Source organism: Peromyscus leucopus, chromosome 8b (assembly GCF_004664715.2).
Source record: "Peromyscus leucopus breed LL Stock chromosome 8b, UCI_PerLeu_2.1, whole genome shotgun sequence".
NCBI classification, from domain to species: Eukaryota; Metazoa; Chordata; class Mammalia; order Rodentia; family Cricetidae; genus Peromyscus; species Peromyscus leucopus.
In genome coordinates this window covers 2,277,415-2,288,915 of record NC_051086.1, presented here as the reverse complement: position 1 = coordinate 2,288,915, position 11,501 = coordinate 2,277,415, and the positions used below count along the sequence as shown (strand labels likewise).

The 11,501-nt window shown below is 56.9% G+C and overlaps 1 protein-coding gene and 1 long non-coding RNA gene across 3 annotated transcripts; one reads left to right on the top strand and one right to left on the bottom strand.

Annotated features, from left to right (window-relative positions):
• Positions 1–906: 906 nt before the first annotated feature.
• On the bottom strand, positions 907–3,208 carry LOC114680810. Its single transcript, XR_003732821.2, has 3 exons — positions 2,827–3,208; positions 2,440–2,550; positions 907–2,351 (listed from the first exon to the last, which is right to left on the bottom strand). It is a non-coding gene; the product is annotated as an uncharacterized LOC114680810 (long non-coding RNA).
• Positions 3,209–6,108: 2,900 nt separating this feature from the next.
• Kremen2 (kringle containing transmembrane protein 2) lies at positions 6,109–10,940 on the top strand. Of its 2 annotated transcripts, XM_037201247.1 has the most exons (10): positions 6,109–6,386; positions 6,897–7,190; positions 7,436–7,610; positions 8,453–8,544; positions 8,616–8,740; positions 8,923–9,076; positions 9,404–9,736; positions 9,816–9,941; positions 10,023–10,101; positions 10,337–10,940. In XM_037201247.1, exons 2-10 carry the CDS (start codon positions 7,100–7,102, stop codon positions 10,545–10,547), a joined length of 1,386 nt encoding a protein of 461 aa, XP_037057142.1. In that variant the 5' UTR covers positions 6,109–6,386; positions 6,897–7,099; the 3' UTR covers positions 10,548–10,940. The 2 variants fall into 2 exon arrangements, with proteins under 2 accessions (XP_037057142.1, XP_028709821.1); XM_028853988.2 differs by lacking the exon at positions 6,109–6,386 and having other exon boundaries at positions 6,762–7,190.
• Positions 10,941–11,501: the final 561 nt, after the last annotated feature.

Genomic DNA, 11,501 nt, shown 5'->3' with positions numbered 1-11,501 from the left:
TTGATTTTTCAAGGCAAGGTTTCTCTGTATAGCCCTGTCTCTGTGTAGCTGTCCTGGAACTCACTCTGTAGACCAGGCTAGCCTCAGAGATCCCCCTGCCTCTGCCTCCTGAGTGCTGGAATTAAAGTCGTACACCGTCACCACCCAGCAACAGTGGACATTTAATATCCATCCCCATCCCTCTGCTTCTAATTCATCTGGGGCCCCAGCAACTCACCCAGTGACAGCAGCAGCTTCCACACCCGCCTCTGCCTCCAGGCACCTCCTTAACCACCTGTCCATGCAGATGCCACAGTTCCTGCCATGGAGTCCTCTCCCTGACTGTGTGCATGAGGTGTGGTTGCCTGGTTTAAGGACCGGATGCTAGAGATGTATTTAAGGATGTCTCCAGGACCCACTTAGGGTACCACAGGCTTTAGGCCTGCTCCCACTTGCTTCATCCTACAGCCTCTTGCTCTGGAAGGCCAAAAGAAGATGTCTAGTACTCTGGGGAGACCAGTCTTCCCTTCTCATTCTGGAGGTTCTAATAGGCCCAGTGCAGCCTACCTCACCACAGCAGGGCCCTGCCAAAAAGGAGGGTAGTAGAGGCTAGGCAGGCTCTCCTGACAGCCCTGGGCATCGGTACCCTGCTCAAAGTGGCCTCACTCCTTACTGCCCTCAGACCTGCCAGCCTGTCCTGTTCGGCACACATTATTGCCTTAGAACAAATTGCCAGGAAAAACTGCCAAAAAACTCCTATTTATTACCTCATGCTGTTGGTGAACCAGGACTCTGGGAGGGCTGAACAGTGTCCTCTGCCTAGGGTCACACAGCAGCAGTCAAGGTGGCAGCCTCAGAATGGAGGCTCATCCTCTCCTGGGCAGACCAAATCAGGCTATCCAGGCTCGTCGTCCTTGTCATCACCACTTTCTTTTTTTTTTTTTTTTTTTTTTTTTTGAGAACCAAGGTCTCAGACTGCTTGTGCTTATAGTCCCAATACTCTGGCAGGGAGTCAAGGTAGGATCTCAAATCAAATTTCAGGCCAGCGGGGGCTGCATAGCAGACCCTGTTGAAAAGTAGGCAGGGCCTTACTTTGTCACCCAGGCTGGCCTTGATGTCTTGGACTCAAGTGATCCTGCTGCCTCACCCTGCCCAGTTGGCTCAGCCCACCCACAGGCCTGCACCGCTGCTCCTGGCCCCATCTCTTCCTTAACGCAGAGGCAATTTAATTAATTAGAGGCTATTTGGATCTGCATCAGTCCCTCCACCCCGTAGCACGACCTCATCAGAGAGCGTGGTGCACTCATGGTTGTATCTGCGCTCCAGAGGACTGGCTTATGAGCCTGTGGACCTCGGGGGACAGCCATCTTGGGGGCATTTTCACATTCTACCTGCCAACCTAACTAACCTGCCCTTACTAATGGGAAAAGCCCAGGAAAACCTGATCAAGTGGCCCTGGGGGTTCTCAGGAATCCAGATTCCAGTGGCTCTGGTCTGGAAACATGGGCAAGAGGGTAGGCTGCAGCAGTGTCCTGACCCAGAAAGCTCACCAGCTTGGTGCTCAGCAGCCAGGGACCCAGACATGCTTCAGGAGGCCCTGATTTCTCTGATGCCTGGGCTGAGCCGGGAAAACGCAAGGGCTACAAGCAATGAGGTTGCAGTGGCCCTTGCTGTGGTCCCAGGAAGGAGCCAGCCGGACCTTAGGCCTGAGAACTCTGCCTGGACAGTGACGGAGCTCTTGGGACTGGAAGGAGGTCAGCTGCAGCTTCCTTGTGCCTGCCGTGCCATTCAGTGGCCATTCTTGAGGGCCTCCGGCCTTTGCTTCTAGCCCGTGGCTCTGCTCTCTCTTGGGTCATGGAATTGCACCCAAGGGAACAGGCAGTAGCCTGTTAAAGATGGAGTAACCAGAACCTCTGCTTCTTCAAGTTGGCTTTGGGGAGAAAGCTTTGCTGCCATAAGCCAGAGGAGAGAGACACTTCTGCTAGACCCTCCCTCATGCTGTACTCCTGGGGGACAAGGACCCACCCCTCACCCCACAGCAGTCACACTGCCCTTCTCATGCAGTCAGTCCTCCATCCATGTTAGTGGTTTCCAAATACTTGCGGGGTGCTTGGCGGATACTACAACCTCCTCTGAAGCAGGGCAGGGAGGGGGCCAGATGACACTCTTCACACCCAAAGCTGAGGACCAGTCCTGGTGCCATTCGGGCCTTCAGGGGACACTGAGGAAGGCATCTGAGGGCCACGGTGCTCTGAAGAAAGGATTCCTAGCTGGCCCTCATCTGGCCTGTGGTTGAAGACAAGCTGCAGGTTCTTCCAAGTTTGAGGGCATCTCCAGCCCCCCCAGCAAAGGCTCCATCTGGACTTCCAGGCCTGGGTACAGAGAGAGTCATGAAGAGGGGGAGCAGGTTCTAAGGAGATGGCTGTGGGCAGAGGCATGGAGTCAGGAGAAGGAAGGTACCTCTTTGAGACAATGCAAGGCCAGAGCCAGGAGAGCAAGGAGGGCCAGGACTCCAGCAGCGATTGGGATCCCAATGGGCATGTGTAACCCCCAGCTGATGCTATAATTTTCCTGAAGAGAGAGGAGACAGAGTCGGGGGTCTGTTGCAGAAAGAGGAGACAGAGTCGGGGGTCTGGGGCAGCAGGAGGGGAGGCTGGACAGACAGAGTCGGGGGTCTGGGGCAGCAGGAGGAGAGGCTGGACAGACAGAGTCGGGGGTCTGGAGCAGCAGGATGGGAGGCTGGACAGACAGAGTCGGGGGTCTGGGGCAGCAGGAGGGGAGGCCGGAAAGACAGAGTCGGGGGTCTGGGGCAGCAGGAGGAGAGGCTGGACAGGGTGCGGTTCTCACCTTTCTGCTCCAAACCAGCGGACTCTGAAACCAAGTCATGGGTGGTTCCTTACCAATCACTGTGAGCCTCCAGGCTCTCAGTCTTCTTCCCAGAAGTTCCCAACACCCCGACGCTCCCTCAAGTCAGTTACTGTAGCACCAAGCACCACCAGGCTAGCTTGACTGCAAATGACCAAACGGCCTTTCTGTTTAGCTGTCTTATACTTCGAAAGTGAAACCCCTTCTTCCCAGGCCTTCTGTGAGGGAGGGGCCCTGAAGGACCAGCCTAACCCATAGTCCCTGCTCAGTAGCCGCCCTTCCTGAAGTCCATCCTGAAGAAGTTCAGGGGCGGAGCAGATTGAACTGACTCCACCTCTCAGTATCGCCAACCTAGTCCACAAAGGCAATTTCCAATAAATCATAAGCCGTCTGAAGAAAGGGTTCTCCAGCACCCCCTGGAGGCTGGTGGCAGGTGTAACTAGGAAAGGTTGCTACCCTCTGTCCCTCCCAGAGAGCCAACTTGCTGCAGGACTGCTGGCCACCCATTTCTCCAGCTGTGGCCATTTGGCAGCATCCCAGTAGGGAAACTGAGGCCAAGGGAGCTCAAGTAATTAGTCAAATCTCACAGTAGATGGATAAAGTCAAGTGGGTGTTCCACCTCTGAGGGTCTCCCAGTCCTTCCCAGGCTGTGACCAGAGCACTTAGGACAAGTCAGCAGCAGCAGCAGCAGCAGCAGCTCACGGAGGTGAGTGTGGTCTGGAGTGTTGGTCCTCTGAAGTGATGACATACGCTCCCAATCCAGAGGCGCGTGCTGTGCCCTGCCCTCTCACACATGGCCAGGCGGTGATGCAGACACAGGAGCTAAGCCCAGCAAACTGTGACAGGAGATCATGGTAGGCTTTTGAGATCCAAAACAACAACCGGCACCCACACAAGGTCTCACTTTATGACCTGTGACCAAGTAAAGGAAGACACAAGGGAGGTGCGATTCAGTGAGCGAAGGAAGGTGCAGTGAGAAAGACCAGAGCAACGTCTGGGGCGGGGTGAGGTAGTGAGGGGAAGTCTGAATGCAGGTACACACACAGAAAGAGAGCTGGGGGGGGGGGTCCCTTTACAAGCAGTATCGCTGCTGAGAGACCAGGATGTCATATTGGGAATTTTGGGGTTCCCTTTGCTCTGAGTCCACACTAGGGTCTACCCTCACTCAGACTCCCAAGAAGAAATAAAATGGACTCAAATGCACCCTGGGAAATTTCCTGGGTAATGCCACCCAAAGTCGCCATCGTTTCACCTTTTTTAAACTGGATGGGACAAACTTGGTATCACGTACTTCAAAGAAAAGAAGAGCAAGGGCCACCCACCCTATGCACAAGTTCTCTCTCTCTCTCTCTCTCTCTCTCTCTCTCTCTCTCTCTCTCTCTCTCTCTCTCTCTGATGTGTTCTGCCTGCATGTATGTCTGCATGCCAGAAGAGGGCACCAGATCTCATTCTAGATGTTTGTGAGTCACCATATGGTTGCTAGGAATTGAACTCAGGACCTCTGGAAGAGCAGCCTGTGCTCTTAACCTCTGAGCCATCTCTCCAGACCCCATGCCCAAGTTTTCTGTTCTTTTTTTTTTTTTTTTTCTCTACTGTCCCTACATGACAGGTTTGTGTAAAAATCTATTCATGGAAGTAACAGGGCAAGTATGTCCACCAGGGCCAGGGTCCTAGGCACTGTGACTCTGGACTAACTCCTTCCATACTTTAGTTTCCCCATCTGGGGAGACCACTGTGGGATAACAGCTCTCATTGGAGGTGTGGGGAAGGCAATGGGACTTCTGGTCAAGGAAAATGAGAACTGGTAGCTAGGTATGGTGGCCCAGGCTTTTAATCCCAGCACTCAGGAGGCAGAGGCAGGAGGAATCTATGAGTTCCAGCCCAACCTGGTCTATTATGGCAAGTTCCAGTACCACCAGGGCTACAAGTGAGACTCTGTTTAGAAAGCCCACTGAGAGAGATATCTGGTGTCTCTGTAACTACCTAGGCCTGTGGAATCAGAGAACTCCAAAGCTGTGGGATAGGGACACCGGCGTCATGCCTGGCACCAAGATCATACTCTGCTTGAAATCGGGTTCCAAAACTGAATAGCTGGTGAGCCCACAGTTGCCAAGGGCCTCTGAGCCCCAGTTCGTGGATCTGCAGAATGGGGAGGTGCAAATGTTCCCCTAGGGCCTTGGGAATGCTGACAGGCTGCTGCCTGCACAGTGCGCAGTGTGGAATGCTGGGCAAGTGTGGTGAGGGGTGCAGGGCATGAGAGGCCTTTCTTATTTCTTAACGGTTCCTCAAGCCACCCAGACTGAAACTTTGGCAAGGACGCTTCCCACTCACTCCCATCTCAGTGTCCCCAGCCTGGTAACTGAGCACCACCTCCCTCTCTTGCCCCTTTGCAGGGGGCAGGACTGGGCAGATCCACCCCAAACTGTGGAGGGCTGTTTTAGGGCCCATGGTTCTGCCAGGGAGGAGCCGTTCCTCAGCTAACTCTGCCATGATTCCTGCCCTGTATACTGAGGTCTGGATCCCCCATTCCTGTTCATTCACTTCTTCCTCCACAGGACTGACCCTCACAGAAAATGTGAGGGGTCCGACCACAGTGCCCCCAGCTTCTTCTGGCCCTCAGGTGGGAAGGGAAGGAAAACCCAGGGCAGACAGGTCGACTTGGGGCTTCTAGCCCAGAGCTCAGCTTGGCCACTGAGAGAGTTGCCAAAGGAGGCACCCCTCACCAGCCTACAACCTCAGCAAGTCCTTGAAATACCCCATCCTTACCCCACCCCCTTCACCCCCTGGCGACTTGTCGTGGCCCCAAGAACCCTCACATGACGGGTCAACTGCACACAACTGTAAGATTGCCACAGCTAATTATTGATCTCTGCCACGCACGCTTCGGCCTCTCAGAATCCTCCCAAGGAATCTTGCTTTTCCATCTGCTTCAGGACGCAAGTTAGGTGGGGGAAAGCCCAGGACTGTCAGAGCTGGGCCAGGGCAGCCTGGGCCCAAGGCATACGTACACGGGCTAAAAAAGGGTGGGCAGGCTGGTCTGATGGGCAAGGGGTTTGAACAGGGTAGGGCTGATAAGGTCTCCCCCATCTCCCTCCCTGGGTTCCCGCCCCCGCCCTCCCACGCACCTGCGCTGGCCTCCCCCCAAGCCCCGGGGCAGCACTGGGAGATCAGAGGACTCGGAGGAGTTGGGCTCAGGGGGATGGGGCGGGGAATTTCCCCCCACGCCTGCCTGGGCCTGCTCCCCTCCCCCTCCCCTGCCAGGTGGGGGGCACCGCTGGGGGAATTCCACCGCAGGCACGGCTCCGGAGAGCCTGGGCTGGGGTCCTAGGGACTGAAAGAAATGGAAGCGGGAGAGGGGGCGGGCTGGAACGGGGGACACAGCTGCCTTCCTCCCCAGACACCAGCTGCCCCTGCCTGTCGCGGGCTGAGCGTCCACGATTCCTGCCTGTCTCCCGCGATCAGGGGCAGGGAGTGGCGCTTCCTTATTCAAGCCAGCGGCGGCGGGACCTGGGGAGACAGGAGCGTGAGGACTCGGGGAAGATGTGCGTGTGAGCGTCTTACAATGAATGAGTGGATTGAACGGAGTGCCCGCGTGCACTTGAATCAGAGTGCCTGTGTCCGTTTGACTCGGTGCAGCCGCGGGAGGGAGTCCTGTAACTCTCCTTTTAGGGTCCTCTGGAGGTCTGCTAAGCCGGCTGGCCTGTCTCCCTCCATTCCCTCCCAATAGAACCCACGCTGACCCTGGGGGGAGAAAAAAGAAAAAGGGGTGGGGCGGCACGTGTTGGGACGCTGGGGGTCCCGGGGGACAGGCGTGGGAGGCGTCTGGACCTGCTGTCTGCGCTCCAATCGCGGGCGGGGCTTCTAGTCTTGGGGGGGGGGTTGTGGGACAAGAGGGGAGGGACCTGTAGGGACACAAGCGGGGCAGGAGGCAGTGCTTTAGAGATCTGGGAGAGGGAGACTCAGGGTGCCAGGCACAGTTCGATGGGGTGGGTGTGGGGGCCCAGGCACGACCCAGAGCTACAAAGCCGATCCTGAGCTTATCCTCTGGCCAGATACTTCCCCCAGAGACCCCCTGAGGAGCGACAGCCGGGTAGAGACCCCGGGAAGATATTTCCTAGTCCCGGACGGGCAGCGCAGACCAGGACAGACGATCAGAGGACAACGCCCCTTCAGGTCACCTGGGAGACCCTAGAGCGACCCCGGGGGCATCCCAGGCCGTGTTTTGGCCCCGGCAACATTTTTTTGGTTAGGGAAGATGAGGACACCGGTTCTGCAATGCCTCCTCTTCCTCTTCCCAATGCTGCTGCCGCCGCGCGGGGCCTCAGCAGGGAGCCTGCACAGTCCAGGTGAGTTTAGGCACAGCGGCCATGCCAAAGTCGCCGCTAGCTCCTGGGCTTCTGCCCCCAGAGCTGGGGCCCCCAAACTGGGGAGGCCGGGGAGCAGGTGGATGGAGCAGCTGAGCAGCCCGAAGGCCCCCTCGGGGGTGGGAACTGGGGAGTACTGGCTGGGGGCAGGCAGGAGTTGGGTGTCGAGAAGTGAGGAGGCCCAGTGAGCGTCCAGACTTCTCCAAGATGCCACGGTTGCCGGGCAGGCCTGTCCGAATGCTTCCAGGTGAATGGCGCTGATTACCGCGGCCACCAGAACTACACGGGCCCGCGCGGGGCCGGACGCCCTTGTCTTTTCTGGGACCAGACGCAGCAGCACAGCTACAGCAGCGCCAGCGATCCTCAGGGCCGCTGGGGGCTGGGCGCACACAACTTCTGCAGGTGAGGAGCCGGGTGGAGTCGTCAGTAAGGCTGGACCAGTGGTGGCAGCAGGCGGGCCAGAGGGGAGGTCTGCTCTGGCCTGGTACAGTACCCTCAGGAAGACTTAGGGGCGGGGCCTATCTCATACTAGGTTCACCAGGTTCGCAAAAACTTGGATTTAAAGGTATGTCAGACTTAGGTGATAGTTTTCTGCAAAGCCTCCAGTCAGGGCCAGGACAAAAGGCTTACACCCTCAAGGGGCCCTTGGATGCCAGATCTGGTTGGACTTGAACCCTGGAATGATTGGACTGGCTCTTGTAGTATTTATTTGAGCAGCATCTACAACCCATCATGTGAGGAGTTCAAAGTCACAGCTTTCTTCTGGAGCATCAGTCCGAGGGCTTACCACTTGGACTTTTTGACTTTTTTTTTTTAAGATTATTTATTTATTATGTATACAGTGTTCTGCCTGTGTGTCAGATTTCATTACAAATGGTTGTGAGCCACCATGTGGTTGCTGGGAATTGAACTCAGGACCTTTGGAAGAGCAGCCAGTGCTCTTAACCTCTGAGCCATCTCTCCAGCCCCCCCCCCCCCCTTTTTGACATTTTATGCAAGAGAGTAGTGAAGACCCATTGAAAAGTCAGAAGTTCTCCCATGAGGTCAAGTCAGACACCTAAAAACAACTCTCCAGGCTCTTATAGTGACTTCCCCTGTCCCCTCGGGAGGTCAAAGTCCAGGAGCAGGTGGAGAAAACTAGAATGTGTCCTAATAGAGAGGAACGTGGCCTCTAACACAGACAGAAATGTGGTGGCCACACTGAGCAGAGGGGCGGGCTCCTCACTGCCTCCCTCTGACCACAGGAACCCAGATGGTGATGTGCAGCCATGGTGCTACGTGCCAGAGACAGAAGAGGGCATCTACTGGCGCTACTGTGATATCCCCACATGTCACAGTAAGTGAACTCAAGAGCCTAGCCAGGGGGCCACTTCCAGAAGCGGGATTCTGACTCTGCTTCCTCCACAGTGCCCGGGTACCTGGGATGCTTCGTGGATTCTGGGGCACCCCCTGCCCTCAGTGGTCCCAGTGGTACCTCCACAAAGCTCACAGTCCAGGTGTGCCTTCGATTCTGCCGCATGAAGGGCTACCAGGTACTGTCCTTGGGCCCGGACCAGTGATCCTTGACCTTGACCTCAGGACCCTACCCAGCTTCCAACACTAATGCCAAAACTTCACACTAACTTCTGAACCTCACCAATCCCTGCCTACCATCCCACTACTCCACCCATATCCACCATCCCTGACTTTGGGGTCACCCAGTCTGTGCTCCCAGCTGGCTGGCGTGGAGGCTGGTTATGCCTGCTTCTGTGGCTCTGAGAGCGACCTGGCCCGGGGACGTCCAGCCCCTGCCACCGACTGTGACCAGATCTGTTTCGGCCACCCAGGCCAGCTGTGTGGAGGCGATGGGCGACTGGGCATCTATGAAGGTGAGATGTGGACCAGAATGAAGAGTGCTCAGTGAGATCTGATGTGCCATTCTCTAGTAGGAGTAGAATCGGGGAAGCCTGATGTTGGAGTGGGACAAGATAGGGAGACTAGGATTGAAGGCAGGCTCTGTAATGGGCATGAAGCCCGCACTTGATAAGGGATTGATCCGAAGGCGGAGCTTATTTAAAGAAACTGGTCGGTGCCAGGTGCCTACTGGGGCGGGAATGAGGCCTAGCTGGAAAGGAGAATCTTTCCACCGGGACCTCTGCGCTGGAAAGAAAGAGCCCGGATGGTCTCCGGTTCTTGACCACCTGCCCTGCCCACAGTGTCCGTGGGCTCATGCCAGGGAAACTGGACGGCACCTCAGGGTGTCATCTACTCCCCGGATTTTCCGGATGAGTATGGGCCAGACCGGAACTGCAGCTGGGTACTGGGCCAAATGGGCGCTGTGCTAGAGCTCACCTTCCGCCTCTTCGAATTGGCCGATTCGCGAGACCGGCTGGAGCTACGCGACGTCTCATCGGGCAACCTGCTCCGCGCCTTCGACGGTGCCCACCCGCCGCCGCCTGGGCCTCTGCGCCTGCGCACTGCTGCACTACTGCTCACCTTCCGCAGCGACGCACGAGGCCACGCTCAAGGCTTCGCACTCACCTATCGGGGTGAGCAGGGAGCCGGCCCTCCTGTCCCCATCTACACAACCCTACTCCATGCCGCCTCACCTCATCCCTCTCTCCTCAGGACTGCAGGACACGGTTGAGGACCGCGCATCTCCTAAGGATTCGGCCGAAACTCCTGCAGGGGACCCCGATGGTGCCAACGTGAGCTGCAGCCCTAAGCCCGGAGCTGCACAGGCTTCCATAGGGGGTGAGGCTGACTTGCAAGGTGGGAGCTAATCAGGGAGCGGCCCCTCGGAGGCCCGTCCTCATCGCACCCTTGTGCCCGCAGCCCGAGTCTTCTCCACCGTGACCGCCATCTCTGTGCTGCTGCTGGCGCTCCTGTTGCTGCTGCGTTTGCTGCGTCGACGGTGCGGGCGCTGGGGCAGGGCCTGAGGGCAGAACCCGCACTGGGCGCCCGATGCCTCGTGCTTCGGGTGTGGGTGCTCTGGTGGGGAGCCAGGACGGGGGGGGGACAAAGCTAGGAAGGTCCTGGGTTCTTGAGGGGGCGAGGCCTTAGGAGAATTACGCATGGGTTTGCAAGCAGAGCAGGATGTTGGAGGCAAGCCTGGGTATGGGTCCAGCTGACGTCTGCTCCCTCCCTAGGAGCTGTCTGCTGGCTCCAGGAAAAGGGTCTCTGGCCTTGGGACCTTCCCGGGGCCCCGAGAGAAGCTGGGCTGTGTGGTACCGCCGACCCCGAGGGGTGGCCCTGCCCTGTCCCCCAGGGGACTCTCAGGCTGAGGGTCCTGCGGCGGGCTACCGGCCCCTGAGTGCTTCCAGCCAGAGCTCCTTGCGCTCTCTCATCTCTGCCCTCTGACCCCAGACGCCGGGGGTCCGTCACAACTTCTGCCAGCGAGATGGACACCTGAGATATTATGCAGCACCCTACCTCTTCCTTGTGCCCCTTGAAAGGCAGCTCGGTCTCTGGTCATCTTAGGGAGACCAGAAAATCGGACAGGAAGCATCCAGTGCTATTTGGAAGCTTGGTCTGACCCTTGGGGTCCAAATGGTTGAAGCCAAAGGGCAAAAGAAATCCAACACCCTAATCCTTGGACCTTGATGTGTGGGGTGGTGTCTGGTTTCAGGGTTCTTTGCGCCTCCTTTGGGGGTGGTCCTGGACTGCTGCCCTCAATGAAAGGTTATGGGTCAATAAAAGTGATCTAAAGACTTAAGATCTATAGACTTAAAATAAAGGGCCTATTTTGGTAAAGGCGTCAGCAAGTTCTTTGTGTGAGGGAGGAGCTATGTTAATAAGGGTGTTGTTGGACAGGTGAGATGCTGGGCGTTTCACACGGTGAGCTTTCTTGTCAAAGAGGAAGTGGAAGCTGGTTGTGGGTAGTTTAATGCGGAAGAAACTCCTTTCTGGTACCTGCAAGAGTAGAAAACCGACCTTTTTCCCCTGGCCTCCTGCCTTTGCCTGTCCCTTGCCTGTACTGGGCCCGGCCGAGGGTGTGCCTTGTGGGCGATAATAGGGAGCGATTTGGGTGGAACCCAAGCTCGAAGAAGCCGGAAGGGCTGGGCCTCTCCAAGGGCTCTAGGTGCGTCACACATCTTAGACGCTTGGGTACCCGGCCAATGGAGGTATACCTTCAAAGTGGGTGCGCGCCAGCATTGCGCTGGACTCATCTGAAGGGGCCTTAGCCAGCAGCACCTTGGACAGAGTCTGACTGTGAGCTTAGGCCTGGGTAGCCAGGCTGTGTACCAGAGGTGGGTATCCAAACATGCGGCAACCTGGAGGTCACTAAGAAAGCTGGGGTATGAAATGTTGGTA